Genomic DNA, 16071 nt, shown 5'->3' with positions numbered 1-16071 from the left:
CCTGTTTTTATTATTGACAAGTGAAAGTTCTTTTGGTCTGGGTGTAGCCTCATTACCAGAGGAATTTCTAGCAGGTGATAGTTTTTTTGGGCATTGAGATTGAATGTGACCCCTTTGTCCACAAAAATAACAATTTTTCTGAGTAAAATAATCTGAAGTGTGGGTAAAACGAGATCTTTTGGCAACACTTGCAGAACGGGAAGAATTTGGATCATCAATAGTTTCATTTTTATCAAAAAAGCGTTTTCGTGGGTTTTTAACATAACTAGAAAAGAGGGTAATTAACTCATTAGTTGAAGACACTGAATTACTAAAAGAGGCCATACGAATATTGACATCGCGAACACACAACCCCCCACACACAAGCTCAATGAGCTGTTCCTCAGTAAAAGGTACTCTAGTTTTCTTGAGAAGCAAAATTTTTTCCCTGGCATATTCGGCGTAAGTTTCTGCAGATTCTGAATTATACATAACGGCTTTTGTTAAATTTTCTGTCAAGTTTTTCTTAATCGGAAATAAATCTATTAAATTTTGTCTAAATGTCTCCCAATCACGAGATTCAGGTTCCCATGTTTCAAACCAAGTAAAAGCAGATCCCCTAAGGGCCTTACCAGCCTTGGCCACCATTTGTAAACTGCTCCAGTTGAATTCTGCACCAAGATTACACCAACTCTCAGCTCCATTATGCATCTTTTCAGGATGAAATACAGGCAGCATCACATCATCCTGACGATGATTCGACGCAATTGCCATCTTGATAGTCTCCAATAAATTTTTCATAACCTCCGCGTCCATGGTTCACACTAAAATAAAAAGTGGGTAGGTTAGAAAATTAAGTAAAGCAAGTGGGCGATCCCACTTCTGATGTTAGAAGTGGTGTATAGATATATATATAAATAATTAAAGCACAATTAATTACAAACAAGATATATTTATTACATTAATCATGTTATTTAAATTTACAATAATTATTATTCATTAACTTATTTCACATATTACGACAAAATAATGAAATCTTTTATTTATTTTCAATTAAATATAAATTTTTAACAATATAATAACAAAATACTTATCTGAAGTAAAAAGTGGGTACTCAGAGTCAGGTAGAACCGACAGGGGGCAGAGTGACGTCCTCTCTTCAAGTCTCGTAGGTAAGTGTCTCCGCATTGGTATTTTCGTCCTTTAAACTGAATATTAAACAACCCCACTCTGCCCCACCTCTGACTACCGGATGTGACACTTTATATTAACAACACTTTTTTACAAAAAGAACAATCGAAAACTATATAAAAATATTTCTATAATATGTCTTAATATTTATTATAATTATTAATATATATATTTAAATTCTTTTACACTTATTCTTCATTTTTAATTAATTAGGTATATTGCATCTCACAAATGCATGCCACAAATTTAGATGCAAAAAAATAACCATCATGCTGAGTTATATTTACAGTGGCTTACATAGAAGATAATTAGTGGCTGAGATACCATTATTCAGACGCGCGTTGGTTGTCGCCGACTTAGTAATTTAGAAGGTAACTTATTTTTTCTGAGGCAAATAATGCTATTAAAAAGAAGCTTGTTTAATTAGTACCCTTTTGGAAGGGCCACATTTCGAAGTATTATCAGTAGAAGTCTTTCTTTTCTAACTAACGTCTTTCATTGTCATCAAGCTTTGAGTAACAGAGCGTCGAAAATCTTTTACGGTAGTCTGTTCCATTATAAGTCCAAGAATGACATATGAATTGACAAATGCGATATCCAGAAGACCCCAAAACAACTTGTGCCACCATTTCGGAGATTTGCGATCTATACAGTAAAGGGCACTCAAACCATCAGCTATATCTATGCTTTCCATATAGCTATTGTAATATTTGACAGCTACAGGGCATGTAATGGCAGACTTGGATTTTTTTCTTTACGTGACACAGTAGCCGTTTCATTCCAATGAAAATTATGTACTAAATGAACCACTTTGTTATTCTTCCATTTCCAACATCCAATCATATATAAATTTCAAAATCGATTCATATTCAATAATATCTAAATTTAAAAATCGATGGTCACTGTCGCCCCTTTTCATTTGAGACTCAGAAAGCATATTTCCGGCCAGTCCTTTTCTATTACTTCGGATAGTTCCACATGCGTAGCTGTTTTTGGTTTTCAGTTTCTCAAGCAAAGCAACAGACGAGAAAAAAATTATCAAAGTTATCATTGCAATGCAGATAAGAGAAAATAATAGTAAATTTGTATCTTGGCATTGTTTTGCAAATAACTGCATTGTTGAGATCAGGTGCCCCATACCCCAGGGCTTATTTCAAACTAAGGATGGCGAAAATAAGCCTGTCATAATTATTGACGGTACGTACTGTTTAGAAAAGTTCGAATTATCTTTATCAAAAAAGAACTTATAGTTTACATAAATATGACAATTTAGTAAAACCATTCATGATTGTTTGTTTAGATAGTCGTATTATTGATGCGACGGGCCCTTATCCGGCTACGACATCCGATGCAGATATAATTAATCGAGAATTTCATGACCCTAATTCAATTTTACGCCAATACATAGGATGATACCCTTTATATTGGATGGGGGCTTCAGAGATGCCTTGCCCCTGTTAAAAGAATGTGGTTACAGAACGTATGTCCCACCAACATTACAGGAGGGTGAATGGCAGCATTCCACTGTTGAAGCGAATAAGTCGAGGGCAGTAACCATATGGAGATGGGTTGTAGAAGTCGTTAATGGCTGGTTTAAAAGGGACTTTGTAAAACGAATTTGCCGATACGATACCGATACCGATTATCGAGGAAAATAATCGGCTATACCGATACCGATATCGATGGCTTAGTAGTAAATACACCCAGTAAATAAAGAATGATGTACTTTATATGCATAAAACTTACTTATATTACATAGAATAAATAGACACTCCATTCTGTAAAGTGTGGCAAAAATGGAAATTAAAAATAATGAAAAAAAAAGGTAAAATATCATATCAACATTTATTTGGGTAACATTTATCAAGGAATCAAATCAATAGTAAATCAATATTAATAATCAAAGTTCACTTTAGGAAATTTTTTGTTGAGGAAACAAAGTTTATTCAAATTACTAGCAGATAATCTGTTGCGCAAATAATTTTGTATGAGGCCTGCAGTTGAAAAAAGACGTTCTGAGGCAACTGAGCTCATTGGGTAAGATAAATATTTTTGTGCAAGCATTTTCAATTTTAGGTATTTATCTTCATTGCTCCAATAGTTCTTTGGATCTTGTTTCATTGGAATATTTGGACATCTCGTATAGGATTCCACCTCTTCTTGCTCAGGATGACTGGACATATTTGACAAAGGTTCCTCCTCTTCTGCTTCTTTAATCAAACTGTCACAAGCACTCCAGATACCTGAGAAAGTCTCATCTTGCTTTTTTTGTGACTCTACACGCCCTACAGGAGCATGTGTATCCCCGTTTGTAATTAAGGAGATAAGTATTGTATAAGTATGCTTGTGGATGGTAGAAAGAACGAACGTACGCAATTTATAGCGCGGATCTAGTGTTGTTGATAAAATAAAAGTTTCCTCACTCTCTAGATAATCAAATCTGTCATTTATTCCAGCTATCAAAACCTCTACAAAATTATAATATTCTGGGCTGCTGTAACTGTCGTCCTCGGTCTCTTGATTATTTTTGATCTGTTTTAAAACTTTTCGCAAACTGTTAATAAGAATGAATAGCCTTTACTTGGGGTATTTGCACCAGAGTGACCCATCCACTGTTGGCCAATGCTCAAGACTATCTTTCCTTACATCTTTCGGCGGCCGAGGAGCAGGAGAACCTTTTCTTTTTTTTTTGTCAGCAATTCATCTTCAAGGATGCTGCTGCTGGAATGCCCCCTTTTAACATATTTAGTGGTTCCCTTGATGCATAAGACAAAGGCTAATTCATTTCTAAATTGGCTCATTGTAAGAAGACTTTTTTAGATTCACCCCTTTCCTGAGCATTTTTTATAGATAATCCAAGAGTTTATTAAGACAAGATCAAATAAATGATATAATATACAATAGCTCAAAGAAATATGATTTCTGCCCAAAAAGCTATCCATGAGGTCAACTCTCCCTATGTGTTTATTATATTCTTGAATAATAATAAACGAGCAAGTAATAGCAATTTTTTCTTTTTTTAATTTTTCATACCTGTGTCAACTTTAGTCCCAGGCAATGCATAATAGAGTGCATAATAGTTTGCGTGAGCACACCGCCTATACCTCGCGCGCTCGCGTCGCACGTTAAAAAAAAAGGCGCTTCCGGATCGTAGTACGCTAGAACATCCGCACCAACTAAAATTGATTTGATTGTCCGGAATGCTACTTCACACTCATCATTCCATATTCAATTTACTCCTTTCCACAGTAAGTTGTACAGTGGTGCTAATATACTTAGTACTTACATTTTTAACAAATTTTGCGTAAAGGTTAATAGTGTCTAGAAAAGCCCTTAAGTCCGTAATATTAACTGGGCGAGGTATATTTACTATTCCCCCAACCCTTGTAACACTTTTAGGTATTGCAGGAGGTTTTTGTGTTGTTTGTGATTTTCTTTAAAAGAAGTCCTAAAGCTTTGCTTTCATGGCCATCATTTAATTAAAAAAGAAAATTTCTTATACTTGTTTTTTTATTAAAATTAATTATGTCTGGCAACAAAATTCTTCTTGCGTTCTGTCGCACTCGCAGTCTTTGGGTCTGTCAAACGTCAAGGATTGGTCGTAGTGTCATTCAGTATTTGATTTTCGGTAATCCACTCGAGATGTGATCACCTAAAGTTATTTTCTCGTCCGTTGGGCGTGAGCCCATATTTCTTAAATTTTAATATTAATAATGGCGTCTCCATAAATGTGACTACCATCATGAAAAATGCAATCGTCTTATCCGCTTATTAAAAATTATTTAAATGTTCCATATTGATAACAAGATTACCCTCATTTGAACCCACATGCCTATGCTGTGATTCATGGCATCACTCTGAAATACTGCAAAGAATGGGATGTCGGTGAAGTTCATCATGATCCAAGAGATCCAATTATTGTGACGCTGGCAAACAGATGGACCTCTCATTGACTATCGCCTATCACTACAGGTGATATCCAGAACATATTCGGTATTGTGCTATTTATTTTCAGTTATATAGAAATTTAAAGACTAAAAGTAGTGAATTGTGTATAATATATATAGTAATTTATAAATAGCAAGTAGTGTATAAATTTTGGTTATTCTAAATTATTATTGAATCTGGTAAATGTTTCTTTTTAGTTAAATTTAGTATATTAAGTAACTATTTGGAAAAATAATTTATTGTAGAACCACCCTCTTTTTCTTTTGTTTTGTAGCTTAACTGCATTTCACCTTTCCTGTAGCTATAATAAATAATTAGTAAATCTGTGTTATGTACTTTTATTCTAAATGCATCATTCGTTTGTCGGAGTAATATCTTGGCGCCCTATTTAAAATAAATTTTAGATATTTATTCCGCTCCAGGGTTTACAAGACCTCACGTCCCTGTGATACTAAATCTGAAATTGATAATATGTATGTCTCATAGCTAGTCCGGTCAAATAATAATGATCTAACGGGAAGCGTTACCACGCCTAACCGAGAGATGTTACACCCTTTCCGGATTCACATTGATATCCTCGGCAGAAATAATAAAACCTAGATATTTAACTTCACTTGTCATAAATAGGCATTTACTTTTTTTAGTTTCATTCCGTTATTTCGTAACCTCGTTTTTTGGTACCTTTGTCAAAAATTCGCAAGAAATAAAAGGCTTTTTTATTTTATTTATTTTTATTTATTTCGTAACCGCTTTAAAACACGTTTTAAAATTATTAAATGTTCGCGAGTATCAGGAGAACCGATTATTATATCATCAATAAAAACTTCTACTCCAGGAATATCGTTCAAAATATTAGTCATAATTTGCTGAAAAATTCCAGGACTCGAAGACAATACATATACTAATCGTTTGTACTTGAAAAGTCCTTTGTGAGTTTTAATAACTGTCAAATTATCGGGATCATGTAACTCTATTTGGTTATAGGCTTGTGAAAGGTCAATTTTCATAAATATTTTAGCTCTATTTAATTTTTCAAGCAAGTCATATATTCGCGGTAACGGATGTTTATCGACCAACAGAAACGGATTTAAAGTAATTTTATAATCAGCACATATACGGAGTCCACCATACACCTTACGCACCGGTACCAGCGGGGTAGCCCAGTCCGCGCTGGCTCGATTTCTCCCGCACGCAGCATGCCCGCCAGCATGTAGGGCACGGGCCGCGCGCAGCAAAATATCGGCGTCGCGCCCTCGCGCACCCGCAGCTGAGCCTTACCGCCCGTGAACCATTCCAGTCCCTCCGAGAAAACTCCTTAAATCTGTCGAGTAATACATTAATAGAATGATTAAAATTATTATCACCATTGATGACATTCATATTTTCTGTGTTGATATAATGGTATTTTCATATTAAATTCCGAAAGCCACTTTCTTCCCAATAACGATGTGGTACCACCCTCAAATACAGACAATTCTAGAATTTTACTTATATTTTTATATTTGACGAGTGGCTTGATCACCCCTAAGGGTCTAATTGTAGAACCATCATAAAATTTAAATAACAAACGTAATTTTTATAAATACCTACATTCAAAAAATTCATCATAAGTATTTTTACTTAATACATGATACTAATGATCCAGTATCTATTTCCATGGGTAAAACGATACTATCTATAGATATTTTTAAACTCACCGGCTGGTAACTGTTTAGACCACGTTGATGTAAATCTTCTACGGCCGGCTCGATCTCGTCGTCTGATAAAGGAGGTTCGTCCACCCTTAGCACCTCCGATCGGTGCGTTCTGTGGTTCGCGAAGCGAGCCTCCATGCTACTGGTTGGAAGCTCTTCTCCCAGAGAGATGTCGCGTGACCGTACCGGGTATACACGACGTAAATGTCCCCTATGTCCACATCTACTACAGATGAACCGGTTGTATCGACACCCATCACTTATATGATCCGTAGATAAGCATTAATAGCATAAGTAGATAACAAGGTTAATTAACAAGTACTACCTTATTATTTTTCCAAGCTACACAAAACATCTATATCATCAAGCACAGAAACTCTCTCTTCATAACTACCTCTGGGCACTGATTTCTTCATGAAATCTTTTTTTTCTGGTACTTTGTTATTTGGTATCCTGTTTAGTTGTACAGTCCCCACTGTGTGAATTCCTGCTTTAGCTAAGAAATGGCAAAGAGGTGTAAAAATTTTCAAAGTATATGATGTGTTTTATCTTTCATGGCACTCCCCGAAGCAAACGTACATAACATTTCCAGTTGCACCGAGATCTGGTTCATCTGGAAGTTTATCTGAATTGCCTTGTTCAGAATATATCTCAAAGGGGACTGTCCACTTTGTATGGGGGTTTCGGCCCCGAGTGGACAGTCACTGAGAATAATAATTATATATTAAGTTAGTAGTACTAACAAGTAGGAATTAGAAAAACAATATATTTTTGTGTCCAGGTGTTTCATTTTTTTGTTTTTTGTGGATAATTACAAGAAGGTTTCTGAAATAAAAAATCATTGTTTTTATTATTTTTACTTTATTATTCGGATTCGTAAGGTAACAGAATGTTATCTAAAAACTGGGCAGGTGGATTTATAACATTTTGGTACCTTTTCCAGCCCAAAAATCAAATAATTGTCATGACATGGGCACAACAACCTACTGTCCGTCGACCAACCATGCAGTTGCAATAATATATTTTTATGGCCTCTCTGCCTGACCCATTGTTTATATATAAAATATACACAAAATATATTTTCCTGCTTATGTGCCTACTGTGTATTTTACCTCGCAGTAGTGATGAATCTTCAGTTGACGGAAAACCTTCCAATAGGTTGCTGGCCATGTCTCTACATACTTCGATAGTGTAAGAACCATCATCTCTAATATGCTCCCCATAGTAGGACTGGGCTTGCTTTAATTGATAGGTCCCACAAGCTATGAGAATTAATTCGCTTAATTCTAGTCTGGGAAAGGGTATATTGTTTATGTTTACATTAATGTTTAAAAACTGTGTTCGCCTTCTATTTATATTATTTTCTATAACAAAATCAGCTAGGTCATTGTTGATGTGCAGCTTTACACTGATTATTTCCAAGATTTGGCTTGCATCATCCCTATCCCTTATCCTTTGGTGAAACATATGTGGCATGTTTTGATGCCACATTAAAAAATTCATGCCTTAGAAGCTTAAAGGATTGTTTGAAAATTCCATTTACCGCTTCAACAACCCATCTGCATATGGTAACTTTTCTCGACTGGTTAGCTGCTAGCGTTGATAACTGGTTTTCACCTTCTTGCAAGGATGCAGGGGTGTGGACAGAATAATTATTCTGTTCCAACAATGGCAAGCAGTCTCTAAAACTCCTATCGAGTATGAAAATGTCTCCAGATTGAAAATATTGCCTTAATGGCTTAGTCTCTATCACTAAATTCATTTGATATTATATTACGAGGGGCGGCTGAAAAGTTCTGAGCCTAGGGTACTTGTAGTCGTACTATTTACTTATCCGGTGGGTCACTATTTGAACGACATCTACCCACTATATAAGCGAAGTTTCACGTCATTAGCTTCATTACGCTTTGAGTAATTGAACCGTAAACATCACCATGTTTGAGTCATCACTGCACTTAACGAAGTTTAAGCATCGCGCCGTCATCAAATTCCGCGTTAAAAAGGGGAAAACAGCAAAAGAAATTTTTGAAAAAACTTCTAGTGTATACGGAGAATCTGGACCGTCGTCAGCCACGGTTAAACGATGGACACGCCTATTCCAACAAGGCAGAGAGACTCTGGAAGATGACCTCCGCTCGGGTCGGCCGAACACCGCAGTCACCGATGAAAACATCGAAAAAGTAAAAAAAATGTACTGGACGATCGCCGAATAAAATTGTGGCAGATAGCAGAAGAGCTTGGCTTTAGTAAGGAACGAGTTGGAGATATTATGCACAATCATTTGCATATGAATAAAGTCAGTGCGCGTTGGGTGCCAAAAATGCTCACGCCACTTGACAAGCAGCGGCGCGTTGAAACTTCTGAAGAGTTTTTAGACTTGTGCAAGGATAATTTGGAAGAAATTTGCACTCCTATTGTCACCGTTGATGAAACGTGGATCCGACAATATGACCCAGAATCAAAACAGGAGTCAATGCAGTGGATAGAGAAGGGGGAAAGACCGCCGAAGAAGTTCAAGGTGGAAAAATCGGCTTCCAAACTCATGGCCACCATTTTTTGGGATTGCGAAGGAGTTTTGCTCATAGATTACCTTCTAAAAAAAACTACAATGAATGCAGAGTATTATGCTGGGCTTTCAAAAAAAGTTCGCGAAGCCATTGTCGAAAAAAGAAGAGGTAAAATCAGCAAAGGAATTTTGTTTTTGCAAGACAACGCGCCGGTTCATACGGCGCGCATTGCGAGGCAAGCCTTGAGATAAACTGGCTTCGATGAAGTAAATCACCCTCCCTATAGTCCAGATCTGGCACCTAGCGATTATTTTTTATTTAAAAATTTGCAAAAAGACTTACGGGGACGAAGATTTGGGGATGATGAAGAGATGAAGGTGGCCGTTAATGAACATTTTCTAGCCAAAGACGCGGGTTACTTTTTATCAGGGATACAAGCCCTCTATAAAAGATGTCAAAGGTGCATTGACGTCCAGGGGGACTATATTGAAAAATAAATTTTATTTAGATTTTTATCTAGACTCTAATGCCCTAGGCTCAGAACTTTTCAGCCGCCCCTCGTAGCATCCGACATTGTTGCTGGATAGGGGCCTAATACATCTACAATATATGGGTATATACCCATCACAACACACTATTAAAAAAGGTTTCATTAAGTTTCTATACTTATGTAAGGAGTAGGTATCTTTTTGATACATATAGTTTGAACTCTTTTGTACATATAGATAGGTACCATCCATAATAACAATTGGTTTACTATCTTCCGGACAAAAAAGTCCATTAGGTATTAACAAATTCCTTGCGGTAATTTCATCCCTAGTAATATTATTTATGCCCAAGTTTCTCGTTACAAAATCTTGCTTGAGTGCATTACGTGCCTTATTCATATAACGCATTAATGTTGTTCTGGGAATATTAAACAAAGTGGAAATTCTTTCATCACTGTCACCTGTTCTTAGTTTAACTAAGTATGCGGCAAGAGCTATTGTTCCCTTCTGCATGTTCCTTAAGCTAGGGAGATCAGAAACAAGTTCTCTAAATTGAGTTTTTGTTAATCCAAAAATGTACACAATCATCTGACATATTTTCAATCCCGGAAAAGTCTATAGTGACCCTTTCATTTATAAACGATGCAAAATCTTCAATTTGCTCAACAGTAAAACTTTGTATTGGTTGTTGTATATCAGCTAATTGCTGCCAATTATCATTTTGTAAATGGTAACTACAAATCCTACAATTCGCTGGAACATTGAACTTAAAATCTGTAAATAGCTTTACTCTCAACCAATTAGGAACTATTAATCTTTCCAGAGTTACATTCTGGAAAAAACAATGTTTTTGGGTATCTGCTACTCTTTTTATGTTCGGTAGAATAATAGTTGATGCTTCTTGTCGAGGTGGCTCAAGATTACGAGTTGACAATCTATCACTGGTCTGCCAGCAGGGGTGGCAGATTTCATCTGACCCGTGCAGCTGAAATAAAGTTCACTTATATGAACAGGTTTTTAATTAGCTTAAAATACATATAATATACCAAGGTTATTTATGCATTACGAGGACAGAAATAAAGTTAATGACTTTTTACTATTAACATAGTTGACTGACCATCATCATTATCTTTAACTTATGCTTACTACTAAGCATGTCTTCTCAGAACAAGACAGCTTTTAGCCATAGCTCTCAAAAATGGCCAAATATAACAAATGTTTGTTTAGTTATTTAATATATGAGAAAACATCAACATTGTGTTAACAATATAAAGCAGGTACATAGCAGCTAAAAGTGACAAAAACTAAACATAATATTCTTACTCGACGAGGCAAGACCATTATTATATTTTGTATGCGTGCTTCACGTTCTATGTCAGTACGTAGCCTGTGAGATCTTTTTCTTAGCAAAGAGCATCCACAGCTAACACAAACACGACGATTGTGTCCACCACTTGTAGAAGGTTCATTAGACGTTGGGGAGTGGTGTAGGTGGTTGAGAGCTAGGGTCCAGCAAGAGTGACATACTACAGTGCTATCATTCACCTGTTAACGAAGAAAATCTTATATTACATGACAAAAAAGCTATAACAAGAACAAACAGCAACATAGCTGAGACTTTATACTAAAATATACATTTTTATGGCTGTTAGGTATATTCTTCAAAAATAAGCGATATATAGTTTTTTTTATTTTTATTAATGTGGAAATAGTAATTAGTTTCAAAGGAAATAATATTAATGGTTATAAAACACTAAAATTAACATTTACTTTCTTTGTTATAAAAATTATTTATTCCGATGTGGGTAGGTAACAAAAAATTATGTACTAAAATTTAAGAACTTATATTAATGAAATAGTTTTAAAAACTGAAATTGCTTTACGGATTTCTTGTTTTGTTACTTAATTATTAATACAAAAATTATTAATTTGCTTTAGAGGCAATTTTGTATAAGTTGTAACGGATGATTACGGAACAAAGGATGGCACTTATCTGATGTTCCTGGCTTCGAAATTAGGCATGAGCTTTATTGTCTGCACTGTCCCTTTCGTTTTACTTGCCAGATTTATTGTATTTCTTTACCCTCGGCTCTGGTTCTCGTATCGGGCTGGTTTTAGATCGACACCTCGACGTGACCTTTCTCGAACACGATGGCGAATTTTGTTTTCTTAAATTTCTCCTTTAATATTAGTTCCCCTCATGGGCCACCAATAAATGTCTTCAACGACACCCTGGGGCTTAATTGAAACCCAAAAATTTCTTCTTATACTGGTTTATTAGAATTTTTACAATAATTATTGTGCGAGCTAATGTTATGCTTTACTGAGTGATTTAGTGACAATAACGATGTAGGTAACTTAAAAAATAAATAAATTATTAATCGAAACTATTGACGCAACTGACGAAACGAATTACTCGAGTCGCTGTAATTCGGAACAGTGTGTTATACTAAAATATAAATAGCAAATAGTACATTGAACACTTACAACTTGGGGTGCAATCCAGTGTCGTATTACGGACATAACCTCGACAAGTTCAAGGCTATGACTTCTATTATTTACGTTCGCACCACAATTTACACATCTCAATGCCATCGCAACGAACGTGCCTTCCATTGGAATTACATCCACAGTGGGATTTGGGGGTTCCGTGTTCAGTCCGAGGTCAATATTAGGGCTTCGATCAGTACCGGTAGGATTGCCAAGGTCATAGTAAATAGCGTCATCGGTGTCCATTATGAAAAGCAAAATTCGAGAAAAAGCAAAAGTCGAGAAAAACTATAATCATAAACGAACAAAGCGAATGTACACCAAAGAATACGTAGGTAGGTAACCGCTATGAAAGTCAATTGAATGTATGAAGTTGGTATAAAGCAAAAGTCTGTAGTTTAGGGTTGCCATAAAAAATATTTTCAATAAACAAATAAATCGATTAAATCGATAATCGAAGTTAATATAATTATTTATTGTTTTTTATTTATTCAATAACAATGTTTCTAAAGTCGTTCATTTTTCACTAAAGTTAAATGTTTTTTTACTAAATACACTTTTATAGATAACTTTTTTTTCTTATTAATTCGATTTAACAATATTTTTAATCGATATTAACAAATAATTGACAATAATATTCTAAAATCGATTGTTCTTTAATAATTATTGTTTGTTTAAGACTGGCAACTTGGTGTAATCAAATCACCAACCAAAAATAAACTTGAGGTATATAATTAATGAATTAAAATAGTTATTAAATAAACTTTTTATCAGTTTATATTGATACAACTGAAAATTACGAATAATCATGATTTAATATATGAAATTTTTGGTATATTTGTTTTTTTGTATGAATTCTGTTCACGCCGGGCCGAAAATGGACAGTCCCCTTTGTGGGCAAAGCCCATCAAATCACAAAGAACATACAATTTAAAACCCTATTTATGGGTCTTATTGGGTAAGTATTGCTTCAGAAAGTGCCCTATTTTTGTAGAACACATCTGTTCGTCCACGCTTAGTCTTTGATTCATTGGCACTATAGCAAACCCCTCATTGAAGTGCTTCATTACAGGGCGGATTTTAAATAGTCTGTCATGTTCTGGATGACCTATAGGTTTGTGAGTTCATTGTTGTTAAAATGTAATGATAACTTTATTTTCTCAAATTTGTTCAGTGGCATTGTTGAAGAAATTGGGGTCATAACCAAACCTAGGTGACCAGTATGATCTTATGCTAGAATATTTTTGTACTGACATATATAACAAAATGCCTAAGAACTTATATAACTTATTTATATTCTGTATACGATGCAGATGATGAATTCCGTTATAAAATAATATAGGTTCAACAAGAGGTTTGGACTAAAAATAATTGATTTAATACGCGAGGATTTAGCCTACGATACTCGAGAACAGGCTCTTAGTCCTGAGTTGCAAGTAATTTGCGCGATACGAAACTGGGATCGTCATGAAGCAAGTATAAAACATGATATCTAATGCAAAATACAAACAATGCTAGCATGTCTTAAAGGCTAAAAGGGAATTATTGTATTATTCATAGATTAGTAATAAGTAAAACTTCCAAAAAATAGCTAGCATTTTAGCACATATGTCTGTCTCAAAAATATATAAAAATGCCTACAACTTTAGATGAACAAGAAGAAAGCATGCGGAAATTTAGTAGCATTGCCAATTTCCCAAAAGTAATAGGCGTAATAGACTGCACTCATATTCAGATTAAAAAAATAAGAGCTGATGGAGGTCTATTACATTGGTACATTAATCGGAAAGGATTTCCATCAATTAATGTACAGGTAACTAAAATAATTTACTTTATGAAATAACATTTTTTTTGGTATCGCAGGGGAACCCATTTACGGGTGAACATTATTTAGTTTTGTGTAATTAATTATGTGTAAATAATTCAAAAACTGTTCTCTTCTGTGCAGAGACAAGTTAGCCTTGGCTGTCCACTTCATCCGTTTCCAAGTCAATTTGATTTCTGTATCAGTTATTGTTTTTCCTACAAGTTCATTTAGCCCGAAAACATGTAAAAAAGAATAATTATTGCCAAAGTAACAATTTCATACATAGTATAGCCAGGTATTTACAAGTAGACCAGTTAAACATGAGTTTATAAATTACTCACTTCATAGTTACATTTTTCCATTCTTTAGATTTCACCATATTTGTATTCGTTTTTCGTTTTTGTCGACTTATACTGGAAGGTTATTAACCCTTAGCTACCTACCTACCTGTCCTTTCAGTTACACAACTACCTACTAGGAGTCTCTCAGACTCCTGCATTTTGAAGTCCTTAAAAAAAACTATGACTCGGTGTCGGAAATTAAAATCGAAAACGTTATTTTAATATATGTTTATTTTTAATTAAATTATATTCTTGACTTCCAAAAAAACTAAAAAGACAACCTTTTTATTGTATTTAGATCAAATACTAAAATTAAAAAACAATTAATATTAATCATAAATTTTCCAAGGTATAGTAATGAACAAACTTAGTGAAAAACAAATTTTCTTCAAAATCGCAACATTTTGATAAAATTGCAAAGGTTGAAAATGATGGTTAGCGGTTATGATTTTTCACGACAGCATAAACATACCATGTGACACCATGTGAAACACTCCATACAGATAGGATTTTTGCACCTGAAACATAAATAATTGGGTTTTCCTTGTTTTACGCCCTCTTTTTTCCTGCACGACGTTATGTTGGAATGTTTTGGCCCGACTAGAGGTGGTTGTCGATAACCAACGAAAACGATCTTTGCCGAAATAATTCTTCTTCCGAAATCTTGATCGTAATCTAAACAAGGGGATGTCATCATCAGACGAAAAATCTAAATTTGAGCTCTGTTGTTGAGAATTTTCTATTAGATCTGCTTCCTTATCGCCTTCTATTTCTGAATTTGAGTCAGCATCACAGTGCAGTACATGACTCTCGTTGATATCCACTTCTATATCACTCCAATTAATGTCCAAAACATCATCTTTATGTGAAAAAAGCTCTTCCTCCAACAAACACTGAATAATTTTATCGCTAGTCGCCATTTTCAACTAAAACAAAAAAGAAATCATTACATTAAAAAGTTACGTAACTACCTACCAGGAGTCTCTCAGACTCCGTCAAAAATATTTTTACTCACCAAAAGGCAGCACGCGCGAGTTAAGGTTGATGCTCCCTGCCAAATATCCTTTGTCAGCACTGCCACTACCAAGGCAACGTTAAGCTGACTATACATTTATAATTATTATAAATACTTGTAAATTAGTTAATAGGATGGATTTTGCATTAGATTTAATACATAGCTGTAGTCTTTGTTTCAATAAATAATTATATTTTTTAATCTCCGTGTTCTCAATAACTTAATTGGCGCAGCCGGTAGGATCCCTGTAGTCTGTACCAGAGGGTTACTGCGTCATTTGATAAAATTCTCAAAGGCAAGTAATAATACGGGACGTCCGTTTTTACGGTTAAATAAGGATCGCCGAACAAATAAAATATATTAAGAAGAGGACACCGAGGACAAGGACCAGCAAAATCCAGAAAGACATGAGACGAGTCGGACAACTGTGAATAGATCTTTTTCACCAATTCCGATACTCTGTTTCCTTCCTTTATTTTGTATTGTAAGGATATACATCTCCGGTACAATACCGTTTGCTGTACACTAAAATCTTGTCGGTAAACTTAGGATTTATTTTTATTTTTTTAATATTTTTGTGCTGCCGTAATATTATTCTCAATGGAAAATAT

General features: G+C 34.9%; 2 protein-coding genes across 2 annotated transcripts; one reads left to right on the top strand and one right to left on the bottom strand.

The window, feature by feature from the left end:
- Positions 1 to 8746: 8746 nt before the first annotated feature.
- LOC123666897 (histone-lysine N-methyltransferase SETMAR-like) lies at positions 8747 to 9570 on the top strand. The gene is made up of 2 exons (XM_045600917.1): positions 8747 to 8992; positions 9037 to 9570. The coding sequence occupies exons 1-2, from the start codon at positions 8747 to 8749 to the stop codon at positions 9568 to 9570; spliced, it is 780 nt and encodes a 259-aa protein (XP_045456873.1).
- Positions 9571 to 10354: 784 nt separating this feature from the next.
- LOC123666896 lies at positions 10355 to 12620 on the bottom strand. Its single transcript, XM_045600916.1, has 3 exons — positions 12295 to 12620; positions 11131 to 11352; positions 10355 to 10792 (listed from the first exon to the last, which is right to left on the bottom strand). Exons 1-3 carry the CDS (start codon positions 12541 to 12543, stop codon positions 10355 to 10357), a joined length of 909 nt encoding a protein of 302 aa, XP_045456872.1. The 5' UTR covers positions 12544 to 12620.
- Positions 12621 to 16071: the final 3451 nt, after the last annotated feature.

Source organism: Melitaea cinxia, chromosome 27 (genome assembly GCF_905220565.1).
Source record: "Melitaea cinxia chromosome 27, ilMelCinx1.1, whole genome shotgun sequence".
NCBI lineage: Eukaryota > Metazoa > Arthropoda > Insecta > Lepidoptera > Nymphalidae > Melitaea > Melitaea cinxia.
This window is presented reverse-complemented; position numbering and strand designations above follow the sequence as displayed.

Excerpts from the sequence above, each read along its gene's own strand:
- LOC123666897 (XM_045600917.1), top strand. The coding sequence starts at position 8,747 with ATGTTTGAGTCATCACTGCACTTAACGAAGTTTAAGCATCGCGCCGTC. Across the intron at positions 8,993-9,036 it reads CCGATGAAAACATCGAAAAA|ATAGCAGAAGAGCTTGGCTT; the intron begins GTAAAAAAAATG and ends AAATTGTGGCAG.
- LOC123666896 (XM_045600916.1), bottom strand. The coding sequence starts at position 12,543 with ATGGACACCGATGACGCTATTTACTATGACCTTGGCAATCCTACCGGT. Across the intron at positions 11,353-12,294 it reads ACTGGATTGCACCCCAAGTT|GTGAATGATAGCACTGTAGT; the intron begins GTAAGTGTTCAA and ends CTTCGTTAACAG. Across the intron at positions 10,793-11,130 it reads TAATGGTCTTGCCTCGTCGA|CTGCACGGGTCAGATGAAAT; the intron begins GTAAGAATATTA and ends ACTTTATTTCAG.